The sequence below is a fragment of the Tyto alba genome, unplaced genomic scaffold, assembly GCF_018691265.1.
Source record: "Tyto alba isolate M040663 unplaced genomic scaffold, T.alba_DEE_v4.0 Super-Scaffold_7, whole genome shotgun sequence".
In the NCBI taxonomy this organism is placed as follows: domain Eukaryota; kingdom Metazoa; phylum Chordata; class Aves; order Strigiformes; family Tytonidae; genus Tyto; species Tyto alba.
Genome location: NW_024881328.1, coordinates 26,504,363 through 26,524,559, shown reverse-complemented (window position 1 = coordinate 26,524,559; position 20,197 = coordinate 26,504,363). Strand labels below are relative to the sequence as shown.

At 34.1% G+C, this 20,197-nt stretch overlaps 1 protein-coding gene across 1 annotated transcript in view; it reads left to right on the top strand.

The window, feature by feature from the left end:
* TTN (titin) overlaps positions 1-20,197 on the top strand; it is a 240,837-nt gene that overhangs the window by 92,442 nt on the left and 128,198 nt on the right. Inside the window, exons 114-145 of the mRNA XM_042784452.1 lie at positions 156-218; positions 474-566; positions 915-995; positions 1,554-1,631; positions 2,051-2,131; positions 2,522-2,599; positions 2,816-2,893; positions 3,088-3,171; positions 3,475-3,573; positions 4,743-4,820; positions 5,697-5,771; positions 5,962-6,036; positions 6,291-6,374; positions 6,628-6,690; positions 7,007-7,084; positions 7,306-7,383; positions 8,344-8,427; positions 10,956-11,039; positions 11,239-11,574; positions 13,488-13,565; positions 14,059-14,133; positions 14,326-14,412; positions 14,948-15,028; positions 15,224-15,322; positions 15,542-15,625; positions 16,529-16,633; positions 16,829-16,912; positions 17,265-17,342; positions 17,555-17,638; positions 17,860-17,943; positions 18,177-18,512; positions 19,141-19,221. Of these exons, the coding sequence (XP_042640386.1) occupies positions 156-218; positions 474-566; positions 915-995; positions 1,554-1,631; positions 2,051-2,131; positions 2,522-2,599; positions 2,816-2,893; positions 3,088-3,171; positions 3,475-3,573; positions 4,743-4,820; positions 5,697-5,771; positions 5,962-6,036; positions 6,291-6,374; positions 6,628-6,690; positions 7,007-7,084; positions 7,306-7,383; positions 8,344-8,427; positions 10,956-11,039; positions 11,239-11,574; positions 13,488-13,565; positions 14,059-14,133; positions 14,326-14,412; positions 14,948-15,028; positions 15,224-15,322; positions 15,542-15,625; positions 16,529-16,633; positions 16,829-16,912; positions 17,265-17,342; positions 17,555-17,638; positions 17,860-17,943; positions 18,177-18,512; positions 19,141-19,221 (3,126 nt within the window). The remainder of the gene's footprint in view (positions 1-155; positions 219-473; positions 567-914; positions 996-1,553; positions 1,632-2,050; positions 2,132-2,521; positions 2,600-2,815; positions 2,894-3,087; positions 3,172-3,474; positions 3,574-4,742; positions 4,821-5,696; positions 5,772-5,961; positions 6,037-6,290; positions 6,375-6,627; positions 6,691-7,006; positions 7,085-7,305; positions 7,384-8,343; positions 8,428-10,955; positions 11,040-11,238; positions 11,575-13,487; positions 13,566-14,058; positions 14,134-14,325; positions 14,413-14,947; positions 15,029-15,223; positions 15,323-15,541; positions 15,626-16,528; positions 16,634-16,828; positions 16,913-17,264; positions 17,343-17,554; positions 17,639-17,859; positions 17,944-18,176; positions 18,513-19,140; positions 19,222-20,197) is intronic.

Sequence of the window (20,197 nt, the reverse complement as noted above, 5' to 3'; positions counted from 1 at the left end):
ACAGCAAATTACATATTTAGACACATTGTGTATTTGTCTTTCAATTGCATTGCTTCTTTTTGTTCGTGTTATGGAGCTCCAGTTTTCTTTAGATTAATAGATGTCAAAATATCAACTATTTTATCTTAACATTGTTTAAATGCTTTTCTTTTAAGAGCCAACAGAGCATGAGAAAACTGTTGAAGAAAGATTCTTTGAAGCTGTTTACCCAGTTGAAGGTAGATTGATTAAGAATGAGAGGCTAATCAATATTTAATCTTTTTAAAGCAATTTGGGTCTGTAATTAATCAAAACTCATTGTGAGATTTGCACATGCTGTTCTTTTCTGGATTAAACTTTTTACATATTAGCATATGTGTTTAAGCGAACTTTGTGTACTGGGCACAAATAGTATCTTAACAACTTTTCAGATTTACTACAGACATTGATATTTCTTATATCCAAATTTAATATCTTTAAAATTCCTATTGTAGCACATAAAGAAGTGGAAGAGGAGGAGGAGGAAGAAGAAGAAGAAGAAGAAGAAGAAGTCATTTCTACAGAAGTGGAGATCCCACAGATTGAAGGTGAATAAAATCTTTGTATCATTATGCATTCCATTTTTCTGAGCTTTCATATCTGCCTGTACCACTTTTTACCAAAGCATAGCATATCAGAACTGAGGTCTTTCCATCTCTCTATGACTCTACTTTTACAAGTTCAAGCCCTACTGCATTTCTAAATCTAATTCTTCTTAATCACTGCTTTAAATAATTCTTTGAATAGCTTTTTCTGAGATGAGCATATTGTATCTGATAAAGCAGTGTATTTTTTGACATGTAGTGTTTGCTTATCTAGCATGTTTAAAGTAGCCTACTGTGATTTACCAAATATTTTTACTCTCTACTAAGTGTTTACCACCTATCTCTTTAAAGTGCCTGAGAAACCAAAGAGGCATGTTCCAGAAGAAAGAAAGCCTGTTCCTGTCCCTAAAAAAGAAGCTCCACCAGCTATAGGTATTTCTGCTGCCATAGTAAAAAACCAAAACCCCCCAAAATTGTCTTTCATTATATCATTTTTCATATTTTCTTGAATAGATTTATGAATTTACTTATGAATTTCTATGTGGCTTTGGTTTTGCATTATCTCCCTATGCATTATTTGATTTTCCATCTTCTCTGTTCTCTCCATACTTTCACTTTTTCATTTGTGCTATTACTTAGCTTACAACTTCCATTTGTGTTAGCTTCAGCCCTTCTCTTTCCTAAGAATCTTGTGTTTGTTGTTTCTATTTAGGTTGTGTGGCTTTTGCAGAAAAGGATAGGATGTTTTTACTTCAATAGAGTGCCATGAAAGGTGATAGTGCAGTACTGTTAACATTGGAATTTTAAACTGTACTGTACTGTTTTTCCTGTGTAGTCCACGGTACCTCCAGAAGGTTGTACATTATATTGTGTTGCAATATGCAGCAACTTGTTGAGATTGTAAATTCTATAAAAAAATCTTGGATTACTGAAATCTGGGTAAGTCATTCAAAAACTAAATCTCTCCCACTTTGACAATGTTTTCCAAAGTGCCTGAAGTCCCCAAGAAACCTGTTCCAGAAAAGAAGGTTGCTGTTGCCAAAAAGGAAGTGGCTCCACCAGCAAAAGGTACACCATCTTTTGAATCATAGAATAAGAATCAATCATGGAATGGTTTAGGTTGAAAGGGACCTTTAAAGTTCATCTAGTTCCAGCCCACCTGCCACAGGCAGGGACACCTTCCACTAGACCAGGCTGCCCAAAGTCCCATCCAAGGAGGGTCTTTGAACCCTTCCAAGGAGAGTGCAGCCACACCTTTTCTGGGCAGCCTGTTCCAGTGTCTTATCACCCTCATAGTAAAGAATTTCTTCCTTGAATGTGGGCTTTAACCAGTCCTGTACTATTGTGCTGTTTTCCTAGCTATAGGATTCTCAATATAAGCATGTGATAAATATAGTCTTTGTGTGTTACACTGTATGTCTGTTCTAATCTAAGACAAATTCAAAGGCCTTTAAAGATTACTTAGAGAAATGTTAATATCTTTAAAGTTCCTGAAGTGCCTAAAAAACCTGTGCCCGAAGAAAAAGTACACTTTCCTGTTCCCAAAGAAGAGGCTTCACGTGCCAAAGGTATACTTAGTGATAGAGTATACATGTACCTACTGAACGTATTTTTTTTTTTTTTTAGTTTGTACATAAGCATGTTTGTGTTAAAAACTGGTTTTTATGTATAATTCTCTGTACATACACAATAGGTTTTAAGGACAGGTAACATACCTGAGCAACTCTTTCTTCAGTTAAGAAATCAGTCTTAAACCACTTGATAGGCCTCCAGAGACTGGTTTGATTTTTATTTTTTTTTCACATATATGTTGCTTTTGTCTCATACATTTCTGTGTTAAGTGTATGAATGTGTTATGTGGTATGTTTTGATATTCTTAAAAATGGATTAATGAAATTTTATAATACTCCAATAAATCTTTTAAATATAAAATTTAGTTATATTTTATCCTTTTTAAGTGCCTGAGGTGCCAAAGAGACCTCCCCCAGAGAAAAAAATTGCTGTTCCAAAAAGAGAGGAAGCTCCACCACCTAAAGGTACACTTCAATAATTAATATTCTTTTATTGTTATCTTAAGGATCTTGTTTATGTCCAGTTTTGGTCTTGATTGTTAAGTGAATCTGGTTTTAGTTGTACTTCAGTTGCATTAGCTATGTATGTTTTGTGTCAGTTTTGTGGATAACTGTGCTATACATGCAGTCTTAACACACCTGTAAATTTAGTTAATATTATTATAATTCATATCTCTGAAGTGCCAGAAGTACCTAAGAAACCAGCTCCAGAAGAAAAAATACCACATATTCCTAAAGTAGAAGCTCCACCTGTAAAAGGTATAATATTTCTCAATGTAATATAATTAATTCTAGTCTTCAGAACATTGCGTTTGTCTCAGCTTGCTCAGCTGTTGTGTTTTGTAAGCAAAATACGTCAATGTATAATCTTTTTAAATTATACATTTCTGTTACATGATACTTTTGCCAGTTTTGCACTTCATAGGTCCTAAAACTAAATATATTTTTTTAAGTGCCTGCAGTTCCTAAGAAACCTGTCCCTAAAGAAAAAATAGCTCCTGCTGTTCCTAAAAAAGTTGAGGTTCCTCCAGCTAAAGGTATGCTTTTCAGTAGAATGAAATAGTATGTTGTTTCTCAGCTTCTGTTTCTGTTCTGTATTGTTATCAGTCATAGATTTGTTCTTCCTGTGTGAATTCTGCTGTTTTGATTTAGTGACAATGAATAATTACAGTATGTTGTATATGTTGTGGAATAGTTATAAAATTATTATTTCTAAATATTGAATATCTGTGATGTGTTTTGTGCTCAGTCCCCTTAATCAATTCTTTGGAAACTTAGATTTAGCATTTTGCAACATTGCTTTCAATGGACTTAGAAAAGCATACTCTTATCTTTCAAAGTGCCTGAAGTGCAGAAGAAAGCCACTTTTGAAGAAAGAGTACTTATTACAGAAGAAAGAATATCTGTTGCCATTCCAGAGGAAATCCCACTACCTGAAGGTACACTGTAAACAGACAATAGTGAGAAACTTGTGCTTTGTCTATAAGTCTATTATTCTAATATCAAGATCAAAATACAAAAAAAAAAGTGTTAGTTATCCTGTATGAGTTTTGTGATGAACAATTTACAGACTTGCAGGCAATTAAGAGCCTCCTGAGTGCCATTTACCATTTTAGTCTTGAATGCCAGGATCCCACCCCATTGGCATGAATGGAAGCTCTACCACTGAATACAATTATCTTTCTATCAGGCTCTCATGAAATCAGAGTAACGAGTATGGATGTATATGGCTGAGTTTAGACACCGCTAATTAGGACTGTAGCCATCCATTTGTCATACTGCTTACAGAGCTCTCTGTAGACCTGCAGATAACATTACTAGTTCTCTCTGCAATGTTTGCTTCTCATGAGCTCTTTTAGTTCACATTCTCATACTCAGGGAAGGGTGAGATCAGTCATTTTCAGTTAGTATAATTCAAAAATCTGCTTCAAGATAGCTGAAATCAACATTTGGGCTGGTTTTATATCCCATTAATAACTAACCAGTCAAGAAAATTTACATATTATATTAAAAAGTGTAAATGAGTTTTTAAAAGCAGATGTGGAAGTTATCTATCTAAAATATGAACATGCACATATATGTATATATTCATATGCATATGTGCAGTGTTCATTTCTGTTTGTTTTCTGCAAATTAACATTTTATCCTGGCACAAGTTGATGTTTTCCCTGATACAGTCACTTTTGTAGTTGTGCACATGCCAGCCTTTCCTTTAAATTCTTGACCTCCCCTTCTTATCTTGTTCCTGTCCTTCTTACTTCCGTGTTGCTGCATCAAGGAGCAACATCTGATTCTTTGACTGTTGTTCCCAACCCCCCTCAGCTGCTGCGATGGGGAAGTTTGGGGAGCTGAGGCATTCTGATGGTCTGACAATTAACAAGTGAAGGTTATTTGAGAGATACAACAGCACAAAATAGGGTATATGGGGCATCGACAAAATGCATCATTTAGAGTAAACCACACAAATGTGTGTGCACATCACTTTCTGTATTATATACATATCTGTCATTGTCATATAGAACTTGTAAGAATTGGTCTTCATCTTCTCCATCCACTGATCTATCCATCCATCCACCAAAAATACTAAAACTAATAATTTTATTTAAAGAACCAACAGTTGAAGAATGGGCTGAAGAAGAAATGGAGGAACTGTCTATTTCCATTCACAGAGAAGAGATTTCTGAAGGTATGACCACAATTCAGGAATACTCGGCAAAAACAAAAACTAATTTTTATTTTGTACAAAAAAATAGTTTGGATTAATATCTACTTTATTCATAAGGAAAAAATTACTACAATCTAAATATCTTTCATATGTTATAAACTTTAATACTAAGAGTGTCTACAATTTCTATTATTTGCTTTTGTAAAATGTAGTAGTTCATCCTGTTTTGATACAGTGAAAATAATGAGGTATCTCTCAGATGTTGAGAATTATCAGCCCTTCTTTTGTTTTATAAAAATTCGCCGTTGGAAGTTCCTCTTCCACCAGGTTGCTTGGGTGAAGTAAAGGTCCTTCAGAATATCATGGTGCACTCTGGTTCTTTAGACCATTTCATCGTAAAATGACTGAATTGGTTCCACCTGTAAGTTTATTTGTGGTAACATAATGCTGTGGAGAACTGTAACATACACTGATTGACTCAATTTCCATTACAAGTGACACTGTATAAAGTATTTTCAAGGGATGGCTTTAGTCAAGAAATTTTCTTGAGATTTGGGAGAGGCTTTCTCAAAGTGGACAAATTCCAACATTAGTGAACTAGTGGACAGAGGAATGGGAAGTGCTGGTGTTGTGCCTCAAATACTGAGCATTTTCAAATTCCACAGAAATACAAGATGAGAGCTCAATCTCAGTTCCAATTAAGTTGCTTGGAGGTTTTCCATTGGCTTCAGAGAGAGATGGTTTGAATGTAGATTTTGTAATACCAGAGGTGTCTGTTAGCAAATCACACTGATTATTCTTATCTTACAAATATTTTATTGCTTACCAGAGCCATAAAGACAGTAATAGGTTTCAAATACTTAAACTGAAGTATTTTTTTATTCTACTATTTTAAAGTGACTGAAGAAGAATCTTACCACATAGAGGAGAGGGTAACTGTTCCTAAAAGAGAGGAAGCCCCACCTACTAAAGGTATATATTCTTTTAAATACAAAATATTGGTTGTTTCATCATTCTGAGCATTATGTTGCCACTATATGTTTATCTCTATTTGTGGTTTGTTGTTTGTTTTTTTTTTTTTTTTTTTTTTATTAAGGAAATGTGTGCATGTTATAGCGATATTACTCCTCTTTGTAAAACTATGTATTGTAATCTTTTAAAGTGCCTGAGAAGCATAGGAGAGTTGTCCCTGAACGAAAAGTTCCAGCTGCCCCTAAGGAAGCTCCAGGAGTTAAAGGTATAAACCAGTTCCTCATCTGGGTGATGTATCTCCAAGGGGATTATGTTAGTCTTACTGTCTTGTTTGTACGTGTTGACATGGGTAGTGTCTGCTTCTAGTGATGAATGGTTATCTCAAATTCCATCTTGTACTATGAAAAGTATTGTTTGTGTTAATTCAGTAAAACACATTGTAAGGTAGTAGGCAATTACAAATATTACACCTTAATATTCTTTCCCATCTTCCTTCTTATCTTATTCATTTTTCTAAAGTTCCTGAGGTTCATAAGAAAGCAGTTCCTAAAGAGAAAGTACCTGTCCCTGTGTCCAAAAAAATGGAAGCTCCACCAGCAAGAGGTATATCAGTGGTTTGTTCCTGTTGCAAAAAATGCTGTTTTTGTTATATTCTGTCTTTAAGATATATGCATGTTGATAAAAAATGTCACATATAATATTTCTTCTACATTAAACATGTACTTGTGTCTGTTTGCCTACAATGTGGTCTGTGGCTTGTGTTGTCTTGATGAGATTTATGTGTTATTTTGTCTTTTATCTTATGCCTGTTGGTGAAATCTATCAAATTTTCTAAAGTTGCACCATCTTTTTTAAGAACCTGCAGAAGAACGGGTGCCCACTTTTGAGATAGAAGTTGAAGAACCTCCATCAACCAAAGGTAAACAAACTGAGGATATTATTATTAGGGAGATTTTTTTTTGTTTGGCCTTACATTATTTGTGTTTAGGCATTTTACTTAAATGTTTGTTTGTTAGTATCTGTAACCTCTGTGTGGATCTCCCCTTTCTTTTGACTATTTACTCATCTTTGTGCAATGGCTGTAAAATACATTCTTCTGTAGTGTCTCAATTTTGTTGCTGTTCAAGTTTACTTAGCATTTTCTTTTTAAAGAAATCAGATTAAATAGAAAAATCTTACATATATCTGCATTTCAAATATTGTAATTAAATATTCTTACACTTACGTTTTTCAAGTGACTGAAGTGCACAGGAGAATTATCACAGAAGAAAAAGTTGCAGTTGCTAAAAAAGAGGAGATTCCACCAAAAAGAGGTATATAATTTTTCAGAACTCCACAAGAGAAGTCTTGTCTCAGAATACCGATTTATATTTATGTCTAATTGTCTAACACGCTCAATGTTTGCTGTCTTTTATTTGATTCGAAGAAATGTCAACTCTCCGCATTTGTGTTTTGTCATCTGATTATGTGCATAAACTCTGATTAATTAAAAATATTTTTAAACGAACTTTTTTTTTTTTATATAAAATACCAGCAGTGCCCAAGAAGCCTGTGCCAGAAGACAAAGTACCTGTTCCAATTTCACGGAAAGTGGCAGCTCCACCAGCTAAAGGTATACAAGATGTTTTGAAAATAAAGAAGGCTTCTAAATATCAGATGTGCATGTGACTCATACTCTCCATCTGCCTGGTTAATCAAATCCCAGTCTCTCCTGATTTGATTAAAAAAGAAAAAAGATCTTTGTCTTCTCCCCTGCAGAAGAATGCATAAGGTGACAAAAAACTGTCACACGCCTGCATTCCTTGTATTTTCCAGCTATTATTTAACTTTACCGATCACTATGGCTGATTAAGAGCTTTGGAAAGCTGAATGAAGAATTTACTCAGTGAAGTTAAATAAATATAAACACATTTTGAAAAAAAAAAAATCAATGTTTTATAACATTGACAATATTCAGTGAAGGCTTTCAAACTTACAAATATGTCCTCTGTTTCTGTGATTTTCTTGTGTTTGAAAAGTGATTTTGTTATGTGTCCTTTATGTGTAGTATTCTGTGGCTTAATTACATTTCTGAAGAGCCTAGAGGAAAATTATTTACATCTTACTTTCATCTCAAACATTCCATCTTATTTCATGATGTGTGAATATGCTGTTTGTTTCTGATATGTTTTGGTCTATATATCTATTATTCTAATATTATATGTATTTTAGTAGATATTATCTTAATATTTAACTATATTTCTGCTGTAACTGAAATTGCACAGTGTTTCCATGTGTCTAATTTATCTGGGGAGTTTATTCCTGGAACCCCCCCTCAAACTAGTAGTCTTCAAAATACTTACTGCATATCTAGCTAATATGCATTAAAGCATCAGATGGTCATTTTCTCTATTAATTTAAATGTTTTTAAGTTTGTATGTCTGGTGTGATTATTGTGTTTATTATAAGTATCTTTGCTATGTAAATGTGTACTATTTCCCCTTAACTGTTTGTCCATAATTCTTTTGCAAGAATTCAGAAAGTGTGTGATTTCTTTTAGAATCTAGTATTCTTACAATTTCTATCTTTAAAGTGCCAGAAGCGCCAAAGAAAATTTCCAGAGAAGAAAGAGTATCCATTGCTGTTCCAAAAAGAAAAGTGTCTCCACCACCAGAAGGTACTCCTACCCATGAATTAATCTATGAACCTACTGTCTTCATGCAATACCACCAAAGCTTCAAGCCTGCTAGTCCGGCACTTTTCTTGAAGTTCTAATGTTGGAATCATAGAATCATTTAGGTTGGAAAAGACCCTTAGGATCCTCAAGTACAACCGCTAACCTAACACTACCGAGTCCACCACTATGTTTCACCATAGTCCCAAGGGAACCTTAACAGAGTCTTTGAGAAACACTAGAGACATATTTTACGCAATTACTCTGGGTTTCAGAGGTGTCAGGAAATAATAAATAGTTGTCTTAGAAACCCCAAATGGGATATTTATGATTGTACATGATCTTACACCAGAGAAAAATATTAACATTAGACTCTGTCTTTGAAGTACCAACAGAAGAAGAACACTGGGCTATGTCAGAGGAAGTATCCATTTCTCTTCACACAGAAAAGGAGATTTCATACACAGGTATGAATGGAATAAAAAGATTCTATGTCCAGATTTACATCTTGTCATCTACCTAAAAAAAAACAACCAAACAAAAAAGGACAACAAAACATAATTTCATGTCCTCTGCAGATTGTCAGTTTACCCCGAAAGTGAAGCTTGTACAATACCACAGGACAGTTTTCAATTCTCATAAAAGGCTTAAATATTTCCTCCTGGGTTAGTGCTGCTTCATAGTGGAAGCCCAACTATTTCACTGGGTCCTCCTTTGCAAATCTTGCCACCTGTCTGACCGATAAGGGGAAACAGGGCAGCCTTTTCCTTCATTTATATTAACATGCTTTTCTCATCTGTAAAGAAAATCTGTCCTTTCCTGTTTTGTGACAGCAATTTCTTACCTAAATCAGAAGGTCAAAGGAAAAACCTTTACCTCTGCTGTGGCCTGCCTGGCTGTGACACTTAACAGAATCCCATATATTGGACCTGCTGCCTCAAGGGCTTTGAACAAATCCACAGCTTTTAAAGAAAAGTCATTGCTCTATCACTTTTGGAGGCAATCTATTGTGATTTGTGAAAAATGGCCCACAAGGTGCCTCATACTCACTACTTTCAGACCTGCTGTTGTTGATAAACAGCATTATCACATTCATATCATAAAAGATTAAGACAATCACATCACTATGAAGTCAAATAATCTGCTTAGTCTCTCTGTTGGAGAATGATGGGGCAGCAGGCAGATCATGAGAGCTAAGAGAAGGATGGAAGAGAATCTTTGTCTGGCTTTCTGTAAGGCAGGTGTAATATGCTGGGTGGCCCGGAAAAAAAAGGGTCAAAGCAGAAGGACATTACATGCAACAGTTCTCTCATGGGATACCAAATGGAGGTGGTGTAGCTAGGACATAGGAAATCCAAAGCAATCTGATCTTTCTGGCAAGGGAAGTAATGTACAATGCAGTTTTTGTTATCTGATCAAAATTACCAATTCCAATCAGCTTTAGTGTAAGATTTCAAATGCAGATGTACCTGGCACTTACAATTAAATATCAAGCAGTGCTCTTCCAGAAAATATTTAAAGAGCTGGTCAGTATTCACATTGTCCCAAAAATAACACCAATTCAACAAGGATCAAGACTGGTGGCAGTCAGTCATCTATGCTCACTGTAGCTTGTCATGAAGAAAGCACGGACAGAATGGAGTCCCTCTCTTAAAAAGTTAAAAAAAAAATCTCCTCTATTAAGAAAATATCAAATTGGCAAGTCTAGTAGTATCCCAGATGTTAAAGTGTTGGGGTAATATTCTGTGCGGTTTCCAGTTATATTGGTCAAAAATTTCTCAGGACACCTGCCTCAGAAGATGAGACTCATGCACTGCTCTTCTGAAAAAGAGAGTATGTTGCTTAAACATAACGTGCATTCTTTCCTGAATAAATCTTAAAACCTGAACATATTCACACCTTAATCTTTTGGAAATTTTCATGCTCTTATAGGGAATGGCTGCTTGATGTGTCTAAACAAACAAGCCACTTTAAAGTGATTGACAGAAAAAGAAAAATACCTTCCTCACTGACCAATTAATTCTTTTGCCTTTAATTAGACCAGAGCTCTTATCCATTGTTAATAACTCACAAAGGGTTTCTCTATGTGCTCCCTCATTTTCATCTGGAGTTTCCTATGCAAATCTGTTACCAGTGACTGAGGACTCTCGATCTATAACTGAGGTACTACAAAGTGTCACAGCTGTGGAGAGGGGCTACCACAGAGGACAGTGGGTTTTAGTGATTTTGTAATTGGATTAATTTGGATTTTGAGTTCTACCCATTAGCAAGCTTAACTTCACTGCTGGCAGCAGTGGATAAAGCAGGGATCATATCAGTTTCTTATATTGGGATCTTGAAATGTTTGTTAGTTAATTGAAAAGCAGCCCAATGGCTTCCATAATTACATGTCCAGTGTCAATAAACACACTTGTCTTTTACATATCAGCCATGTATTTCTAAGATATCTTTTTGTTTCTTGACAAGAATATTTTTGCTTTTAAACAACACTTTTAAAAATTCTTAAATGTAAATGTACTGTATCTTTTAAGTGCCTGAGGTACCAGAGAGAGCTATCGTTGAAGAAAGAGTACCAATTTATCCTCCTAAAAAAATGACAAGACTACCAGCCAAAGGTATACTGGATACAGTATTGAAATACAGTATAAATGTTTTGTGTGTCTTGTATGTTCCATGTACAGTGAATACTGATTTGTTTTCTGTGGAATGTTCTTCCTTTGGTTTAATTCTTATTTGACAATGCTTTGTGATCCTTATTATTAGTAAGATGTATGTGCTAAATTTTAAGATTCTTTTAATTGATATCTTTTTAAGTGCCTGAAGTACGCAAGACAGTTGTCCAAAAAGAAAAAGTATATGTTGAAGTTCCTCAGTATGAAGAGGAAGAAGAGATTCCAACGTACGAAGAGGAAGAAACCACCAGATATGAGAAGGAAGTAATCCATTACAAGGAGGAAGTCCACCATTATGAAGAAGTTAGTCACTATGAGGAGGAAGTTCCTCAGTATGAAGAAGTTCCTCAATATGAAGAGGAAGAAGTCACCCATTATGAAGAAGAAGCTGCTTATTATGAAGAGGAAGTTCCTGAATACGAGGAGGAAGAGTCAGAAGTTCCTCAGTATGAAGAGGAGGCTCCTCCACCAGTTAAAGGTATACATTTTTTAGGATACATGTGAGAAAAAATAGTAACTTTTCATTCTGTTAATATAACAGTTTCTGTTTAATATGTTCCAGCATGCTTCACAGTGTGCCTTTTCTCGAGATATTTAATGATTAGTGCATAGTGTAGGAAACGTGTGATGTCTGTATGTCTACTCTTTACTACTACCTCTATAAATTTAAATGTTCCATGTCATACATTTTTATTCCTCTTTCATCTGAAGTCTGTATATCCCACTGAGAAAATTTAACCGAGTTTTATTTCATCTTTGCCTGGGGTTCAACTCTGCTATCAGACTGTGCTTGAAATACTTAGAAATATTTATGATAATTATACAATCACAGACAAAAAATACATTTTTCTAGAAAATAGGTAGGGTACTTGAAAATAAATTATTTAGGAATAGAAATCACACTGACATCCTCTCGGAAGTCTTTGAAAACCCTATAATTGTTGTTTATTTATTTCCTGAAGGGAGTAAGATATTTTAAAGGAAATAAAAGATATAAAAGATCTATTAAATTGCCATATTTAAATACTCTTAGTTTTAGGTGTTTTCCTTAGGAATAATTTTTATGCTACTGGTGTAAATTTTCAACACTGTTAGTACCAGATGAACATAGTATTCACTACTTCAAGAGGACAACTAGGTCACACCAAGATCTTGGAAATAAAGCCTTTCTACATCATAATATAAAGGTATAGACTAACTATATCCAATTTTCCAAAATTACATAATCATTTAAGAGTAATTAATAATATAAACTTTGCAGTCCTGATTCAAATCATTCCATAGTGTTTCTTCCCCAAAAAGAAGTTTAGAATTTCTTTTGACTAATTAATGAATGCCAAAACTATATTTAATATTGTTTGCACTAGAATTTTGACATATTGTTTAGCATATTTTTCCTCGTAAAGAAAAGGTCAGGCTGTACACTGCAAAAGCCAGACTAAACCTGAATATGAAGATTAGGGTTAGCTAAAATTTCTTTTGACTCTCTCATAGTATTTAAATTTAATTCATATGTGCTCCAAATTTTCTTTAGTATGCTCAGATCCTGTGGGATTACTCTCCTGTCATTGTAAAACCTGTGTGGATATTTCTGGGTTTTGGAGTACAAAAAAGTTAAGAAACCTGCAGTTAAAGGGAAAATCTGTTTATTTCAGCAGTCAGGATTTTTTTTTTTTTTCATTAAAATAAACCACTCATAAACACTGTCATTACCCAACAATTTGTGGCATAAACTACTGGTTACTGATAATGCGTCCATAGTTTTGTGTTTGAAGTATATCAGTTGATAAACTCAATGTGCTTGCTTTTTACATGTAGAAAACACTTGAAAATTTCTGAGGAAGAAAATGTAATCAGCATTATATATTCAGTACATATACAAAATTGGCTTATTCAACATGATCAGATGCAGTCTGTCACAGGCCTGAGAAGCATTAGGGTCATAGCTCAAGGGGAAATAAGGAGAAATAGTAAAAACACTAAATATCTAATACAACAAGTAGTTGTGATGCACATCCAAAAATTGGATGAAAAAAAAGAAAAAAAAAATGTATTTTTCCAAGTTTTCCCACCATGACACATCTTATCTTTAATATGGTTTTATCTTCTTTAATGTTTCTAAAAAGTCAAACTCTGTTTTAACCCAATCATTTGATCAGCAAATAAGCCCTTGAAGTTAAAAACATTTTTACTGATGCCATCAATAGCTGAGCAGGGAGAAAGGATATAATAGCAGTTAATATAATCTGTTTTCTATTTTACTTTGTCTTAATGATCAAACCATGTTAACATAGCTGTATATTTTGGATATGTATTTGTGAGGCTTGTTTGTGCTTAATGTTCCTGTTGTTTTAGAAGTAAATTCCTAAAACTTTAATGGTATCTTTCAAGTGCCTGAGGTTCCCAAGAAGCCTGTTCCAGAGGAAAAAATACCTATGCTGAAGAAAAAAGAAGCTCCTCCAGCAAAAGGTATATATTATCCCTTTAAGTTAGCAGACATCCTCTGAATATGTAATTCACAGTATTTTTCAGATATCTTACTTGATCATTACTTTTTTCTGTTATTTTTGGAAAGGTGTCTTCATATAAAATGTTTGTGCTACTGTATTTTTTGTTTTATTTCTCTTTTGGATAGTTTGTGGATTATTTTTTAACCAAAATCATGTTTTTGAAGTGCCTGAGGTGCCAAAGAAACCTGTACCTGAAAAGAAAGTCCAAGTGCTGAAGAAGGAAGTTCCCCCAGCTAAAGGTATATGAACTTGTAACTAGTTGTGATCAGAATGTTCTTCTAGACTTCGTTTATCTTCTCACTTGTGTTAAACACTAAAAGAGCAAAAGGATTGTTACTCCTAAGAATTGTGGTTCTTTGTGTTCAACTGTTTAGTGTCACTAGCCTGTATGTCATGGTGATTCAGATTCTTATTTCAAACTCAATTTACAATATCTTACTAAGTTCCAGAAGTGCCAAAGAAACCTGTGCCAGAAGAGAAAGTTCCTATTCCTGTACCAAAGAAGAAGGAAGTTTCACCAGCCAAAGGTATATCAGTGCTTGACTAAATGTGTTAAAAAAAAAATTAAAATTTTTTGTTCACCTTTCCTCTTTAACGTAGAATGAAGAGAGTTTTCTATTCTTGATAGTTCTTTGTCATTTCACTTATTGATTCACATCATTGTTCTTTACCTCGTGGCTTCAAAATTAAATTCTTAAATTACAACAATGTTTTCAAAGTGCCTGAAGTACCAAGGAAACATGTGCCAGAAGAGAAAGTACACATCACAGCACCTAAAAAAGTGGAAGAACCTCCACCAACCAAAGGTACACCAGTTTCTGGTTCAGCTGTGTAATTCTAGTTTTGTTTCTTCAGCTTTAGAAGACTGCAAGTAACAACTCCATTCCTTATGTTAGCGTCTTTGGTACTGAATCACTCACTGACCTATATTTGATCAGGACACTGTATTGTGGACATTTCTGTTAGTCATGGGTGCTATGCTTATTCTACACTTTGAAAATTTCTATATTTGTGTCTTGTATTGTCTCTGTCTTTTGGATCTTATGTATCTAAATTATTTAAAATTACTTGTTGCTTCAAAAACAGATACTCCAAAAGATAAACAATGTGCCTAAACAGCCCAACTTCCCCCTTAGCCTTACTATGACAGTTTGTAATGCTGTAGTCTATATGTTTGTAACTTTACATCTGTACACAGATCTGTGGATAAAATCAGTGTTATCTTTCATACACAACTAAATGTCATATTTGTGTAATCTTAATATCAGTTATATAGTTATCATTTTACTTTATTTTATATTGCATTGAAAACTAATTTCTTAAACAAAAATGTCTTTAAAGTGCCAGAAGTGCCTAAGAAAGTTCCAGAAAAGAAACTGCCTGTCCCTGTATATAGAAAGCCAGAACCTCCACCAGCCAAAGGTATCTCTTCTTATAACTGAACATGTGGATGATGCTTCTTGTTTCTGTACATTAGTTATTAGAATTTAACTGAAGTATCATAGCAGTTTGTGACAAATGTCCTTCCTAATTCATACACTTTAATTTCTGTGTAAATTGTCTCTCAGTTTCTGATGTTGTGTCTAAGTTTTCTACAATTAAATACTATCTTTGAAGTGCCAGAAATACCACGACCTCCCCCTGAAGAGGTACCTATTTTTGTTTCTGAAGAAGAGGAGGAGGAAGAGGAAGCTGTTCCAGAGATACCAACAAAAGGTACACTGTTCTTTCTTGAAAATTATCAGAGAATTTTGTTTACTTCATTAAAAGATCCTCATCTCTACTGATTGTTTTAAGGTGGATATAAACCTTAATTATCCTTCTGAGGGGAGTTTTCTTCTTATTATTGGTCTTTGTGAGTTTGTTCTGTGGTTTTAGTAGTTTTGATGCTCTAAAAGTAATGGAAAATTTCTTATCAAAACAATATCTTTAAAGTGCCAGAGATGCCCAAAAGAGCTCTCCCAGAAGAAAAAGTACCAGTTGCAGTTCCTAAAGTAAAGAAAATTCTACCAGCTAAAGGTATATCCTGTTGTGGTGTAAACAGATAATTTCTGTCCTTCAAATTTCATATTTCAGGGGAACCTCATTTTAAAAAACAATTTTTACTCATGTAAAGTCATATCCTTGGTTCTAGCACCCTGCTGTTTCCCTGTAGTGAGCACTGCTAGGTCTCAGGCAGAGCCTGATTGTTTATTTTCTTGTTGACTTCAGTGGGCTGAGAATCAGGCCTTGAATGATCTTTTTTCCATTTTAAGTGATTGCTGTAAATTAAATAATTCATTGTGATATCATTATGAAGAACTAACATTTAAATTATTTTAAATTTTGTTTAAACAAAATATAAGGAATAATATTTTATGGGCCTTTACCTGGAATTCTTCAGTTCAGGGAGATCATTCTGACATACTTTGAGAGTGTGCTAAGATCTCAAGCCTTTTAGCTAAGCTTATATAAAAATAAAATTAAATCACAACTGACTATACAAATAATCAGAACATATACCCTAAATGTGAAATTCAAAGTGGAGGCAAACTGTTGCAGGGGCTATCATTTGGTGCTGAGCAAGTTCTACCTCAGCAGCTGAGTTTTTTAGAAAAAAAATGAAAAGTGGACACTGGAAGTTTCTTCTGTAAAAAAAATTAGATGTCAATAATCTTATACAACCTCTCATTTGTAGCATATCTTGCTAATGTTTTCAGTTGGCAATATTGTGTAGTTAAGAATGGGGCAAAAGAGCTAATCCTCATATAATCATTATACCCCAATTGCAGTTGCTGTTTTCAGGGAGTGAAAAATAACTAATAGAGTTTCCCTTAGTTTTATTACTGTTGTTATTTTAAAGTTGGTGTCCTTGTCCTTTATGTTATAAATTTTTCTTTGTGATGTTGTGAAAGTAAAGTTCTTACAATAATATCTTTAAAGTGCCTGAGGTGGCAAAGAAAGTTGTGCCTGAAGAAAAGGTTCCCATTTTTGTTCCTGACGAAGAAGAGGAGGAAACTATTCCAGAGGAAGCTATACCAGAAAAAGGTACACTATCTTTTCTTGCAAGTTATTCATGAGATCTTTTGGGTTCATTAAAAATCATCTTTATTTCTTGTTCTAAGTTGTATGTGAGTCTTAATGATCTTTTGGGGGAGCTTGTGATCTTGTTTCATGTTCTTTCAAGTGTTCAATGCTCTGAAAGTAATTTTAAAATGTGTTTCCAAAATAATATCTTTCAAGAACCAGAGATTCCTAAGAAACCTGTCTCAAAAGAAAAAATACCTGTACCCATTCCTGAGAAACTGGCGCATCCTCCAGCTAAAGGTACATAAATTAATACCTATGTAAACAATGTGTTTTTATTCTCATTCAGTGTCTCTATCTATTTTATTCTGTTTGTTATTTATGTTAGTTTTGTGTCCCTGCTCTCTTTCTGTGTTGATGTCTCAGTGTGCCTGTCAAATTCCTAGTGAAAAATAAGCTTTGAAATTATATGACTTGTTCAAGAAGTCCACCTGTGGATATAAAGTGTCTTTTGTTTTTATTTCTGTTTCATCTTTAAAACACTAGAATATATTCTTCAGATCAGTTATTTCATTATGTCTGTTTGTATATGTTTTCTGTTGTTTTTCTCATATTACTAGCAGATGACATTCTTAAAATAATGTCTTTAAAGTGCCTGAGATGCCTAAGAAACCTGCTCCTGAAGAGAAAGAGCCTGTTCCTAAAAAGGTGCCAGCTCCACCAGCCAAAGGTATTGCAGTTTGTAAATGCTGTTATCATTAATAGATAACATTCTTCATAGAAGTTTCATGTAGCAAGGGATATTTCAGTGTATCTATTGTGTTATATTTGTCACTGTACTATTTGTTTCTGAGTTTCTGTCCTGCTGTTTGTAAGCTTCTTGGGTTGTGTCTATTTAAAAATTGTACAAAAGAACACTGAAGTTAGGTCCTATCTTTAAAGCACCCAAGATACCTAAGAAGGTTGTTCCTGAAGAGAAGGTGCCTGTTCCCCCCCCTGAAAAATTGGAGTTTCCAGCTGCAAAAGGTATATGTACTCCTGATTCTAAATAATATTTATGCTAAAAATACTGTTTGACCTTCTTCTTTCTAACTTTTTTCTTTGTTGTATGAGATTTCTCTTGAATTTACGTTAAAATTCTTTATTATGAATGTTCACATTGTAGAGCTCTGTTTCTTGTGCTTTCTTACTTCTACTGCTTTAAAGTGTATTTTTTAAATTTCTAAAAGAAAAACATATCTTTAAAGTCCCTGAAGTGCATAAAAGAGCTGTTGCAGAAGAGAAGGTGCCATCTATTGTTCCCAAACCCAAAGAACCAACACTGACTAAAGGTACAGATACATTTCTTCTTATTCCTCACAAAGATCTGTTTTTCCTCCTCATTCCCAAAATCTTTTATAATACATGTACTGTTTCAGGATCATGTTCTTATAGTTTAATAAAACTTGTTACTTGGTTATCAAGTACATTTTCTGTTTAATGTGGATCATCTTGAGTAACTGTTAAAAAAAAAAAAAAAAAAAAAAAAAAAAGTAAGGTATTAACAATAATACTGTTTCTAAAGTGCCTGAAGTATCCAAGAAACTTGTCCGGAAAGAAAAAGTCCCTGCTCCTGCTCCTGTGGTGGAGAAGTATGAGTATACATATGAAGAGTATGAGAAGTACGAGACATATGAAAGTATTGGAGAGTTCGAGAAGGTTCAGGAAACTGAAGAAATTGAGGCATATGAGGAACCTGAAGAACCTGAAAGATATAAGGAGATTCAGGAACAGGAATACAAAGAGGAGGCTGAGGAGAAAGAAGATTTCTATGAAAAGTATGAGTTTAAGGAGAAGGAAGAGATCCATGAAAAATATGAGGAGGTATATGAGGAAGCTTACGAAATCCAACCAACTATAGGTACAACAAGTCATGATTTCTTTATTCTTATATTTGAGCTTCCAGCTACTGCTTAAGCCTCCTTTGGGTGTGCATTTTTATTTTTCCCTGTTTGTAGTCCAGTGTGTGTCTGTTGCTGGCAATGATAAATCCATTCAAAGATTGTTTCTCTCCTACTCCTTCCTAAGGAATTCTTTCCTTCAGAGAGGAATGGGAGGATTCCCCATCGTTTTGCCCAAGAGTGAGCTAGTGTAGATGACATAAGAAAAGTAAATGATAATTTTCTGATGCACTTCATCTTCAGCCTGAATTAAATATTTTTATGTGTCAATATATGTTTCTTTTGCTCAGTTTAACTCCTGTGAGTTAGAGATGTTACAAATCATGTAGGACTTCCCTTCTCATCATTTATATTTATGAACATAGTATCTCTCATGCCAAACAGAAAGTGCATCTAAAATGTACCAGAAAGATGTATGCTAATATTACTTAGTTTTCATTGCTCAAGAACTAAGTGGCTGTTCAATTCTCTCTGCATAAATGATGAGATCGTTGCTATGCAAATGAGTAATTGTTCTGCTTGCTGTCTTTGTATCTGTTGTATTTCCTTATAAATAACTTTAAAACCATAATGAAATATTTTTTAAAGTGCCTAAGGTGCCTAAAAGACCTCTGCCAGAAGAAAAAGTACCTGTTCCTGTTCCTAAAAAAGAAGCTCCACCAGCTAAAGGTACATCAGCTATTAGATAAATTTAAAAACACAGCCTTCTGCCTGAGTCTCTGAATCCCCAAATCCAGTGATTTGCCTAATCTGATTTGACTGTTAGACCCTTAACTTTCTTTCACAGTACAGTCAAAGACAGGGATTAAGTTACTAAAAAATAGTATTTCTTTAACAAAACAAAACCAAGAAAAATTACTTTCTGAGGACAAAGGAAGCACAGACAGGACTTTCAATATTTAATTTTTGCCATCACAATGTGACATTTTGTAGCTAATCAATGAATATATTAATAGAATATATTAATATATTAATAGAAGTCTGTTGAGCTATAGCACTATATCAGTGAAATTCTAGTTTCCTACAGAATCCTAAAAAACTAGAACATCCTTCAGCGTAATAATTTGCTGGATGGCATGCAATCTTAATAGGTGTTCTCTGCACCAAGCTCTACAAAATTTAAGTGTCATGAATCCAATGTCACTGGACGGTAGTAGAGTTTATGTACTATTTTGGAGCCCTGTAATTTTCTGTTCAGAGCATTTAATTTGCCAGAAATTAATTTTGTTCTAACTTTCATAGTTGTTTCTCATACAAACTATCAGAATTAAATCAGTGGGGAAGGGTTGGGTTTTTTTCATAAAGACTTGTAGTTGATAGGAAATTAAAACCTTACCATCCTCCCAGCTAGCATTAATCAGAGCTGATAGTTCATGAAATCTAATTGTTAAGGCTTATCCTAGTCAAAAATTCACCCAATAAAAGCAGTAGTTTTCTTTCAGTGAATACAGAAGACTCTAGCTATATGAATCCAAGCAAAATAATCCAGATCATTGGCCTGTAGGGTCAACACTCAATAATAATTGAGGACACTGTATTTTGTATTTTTCTAATTTTTCTGACTTCTTTGCATTGTTTGCTTTTTGCTTAACTTCTATTCTTACATAATATTCATACTGCAAAAGTTCCTAAAAAAAAACCAATG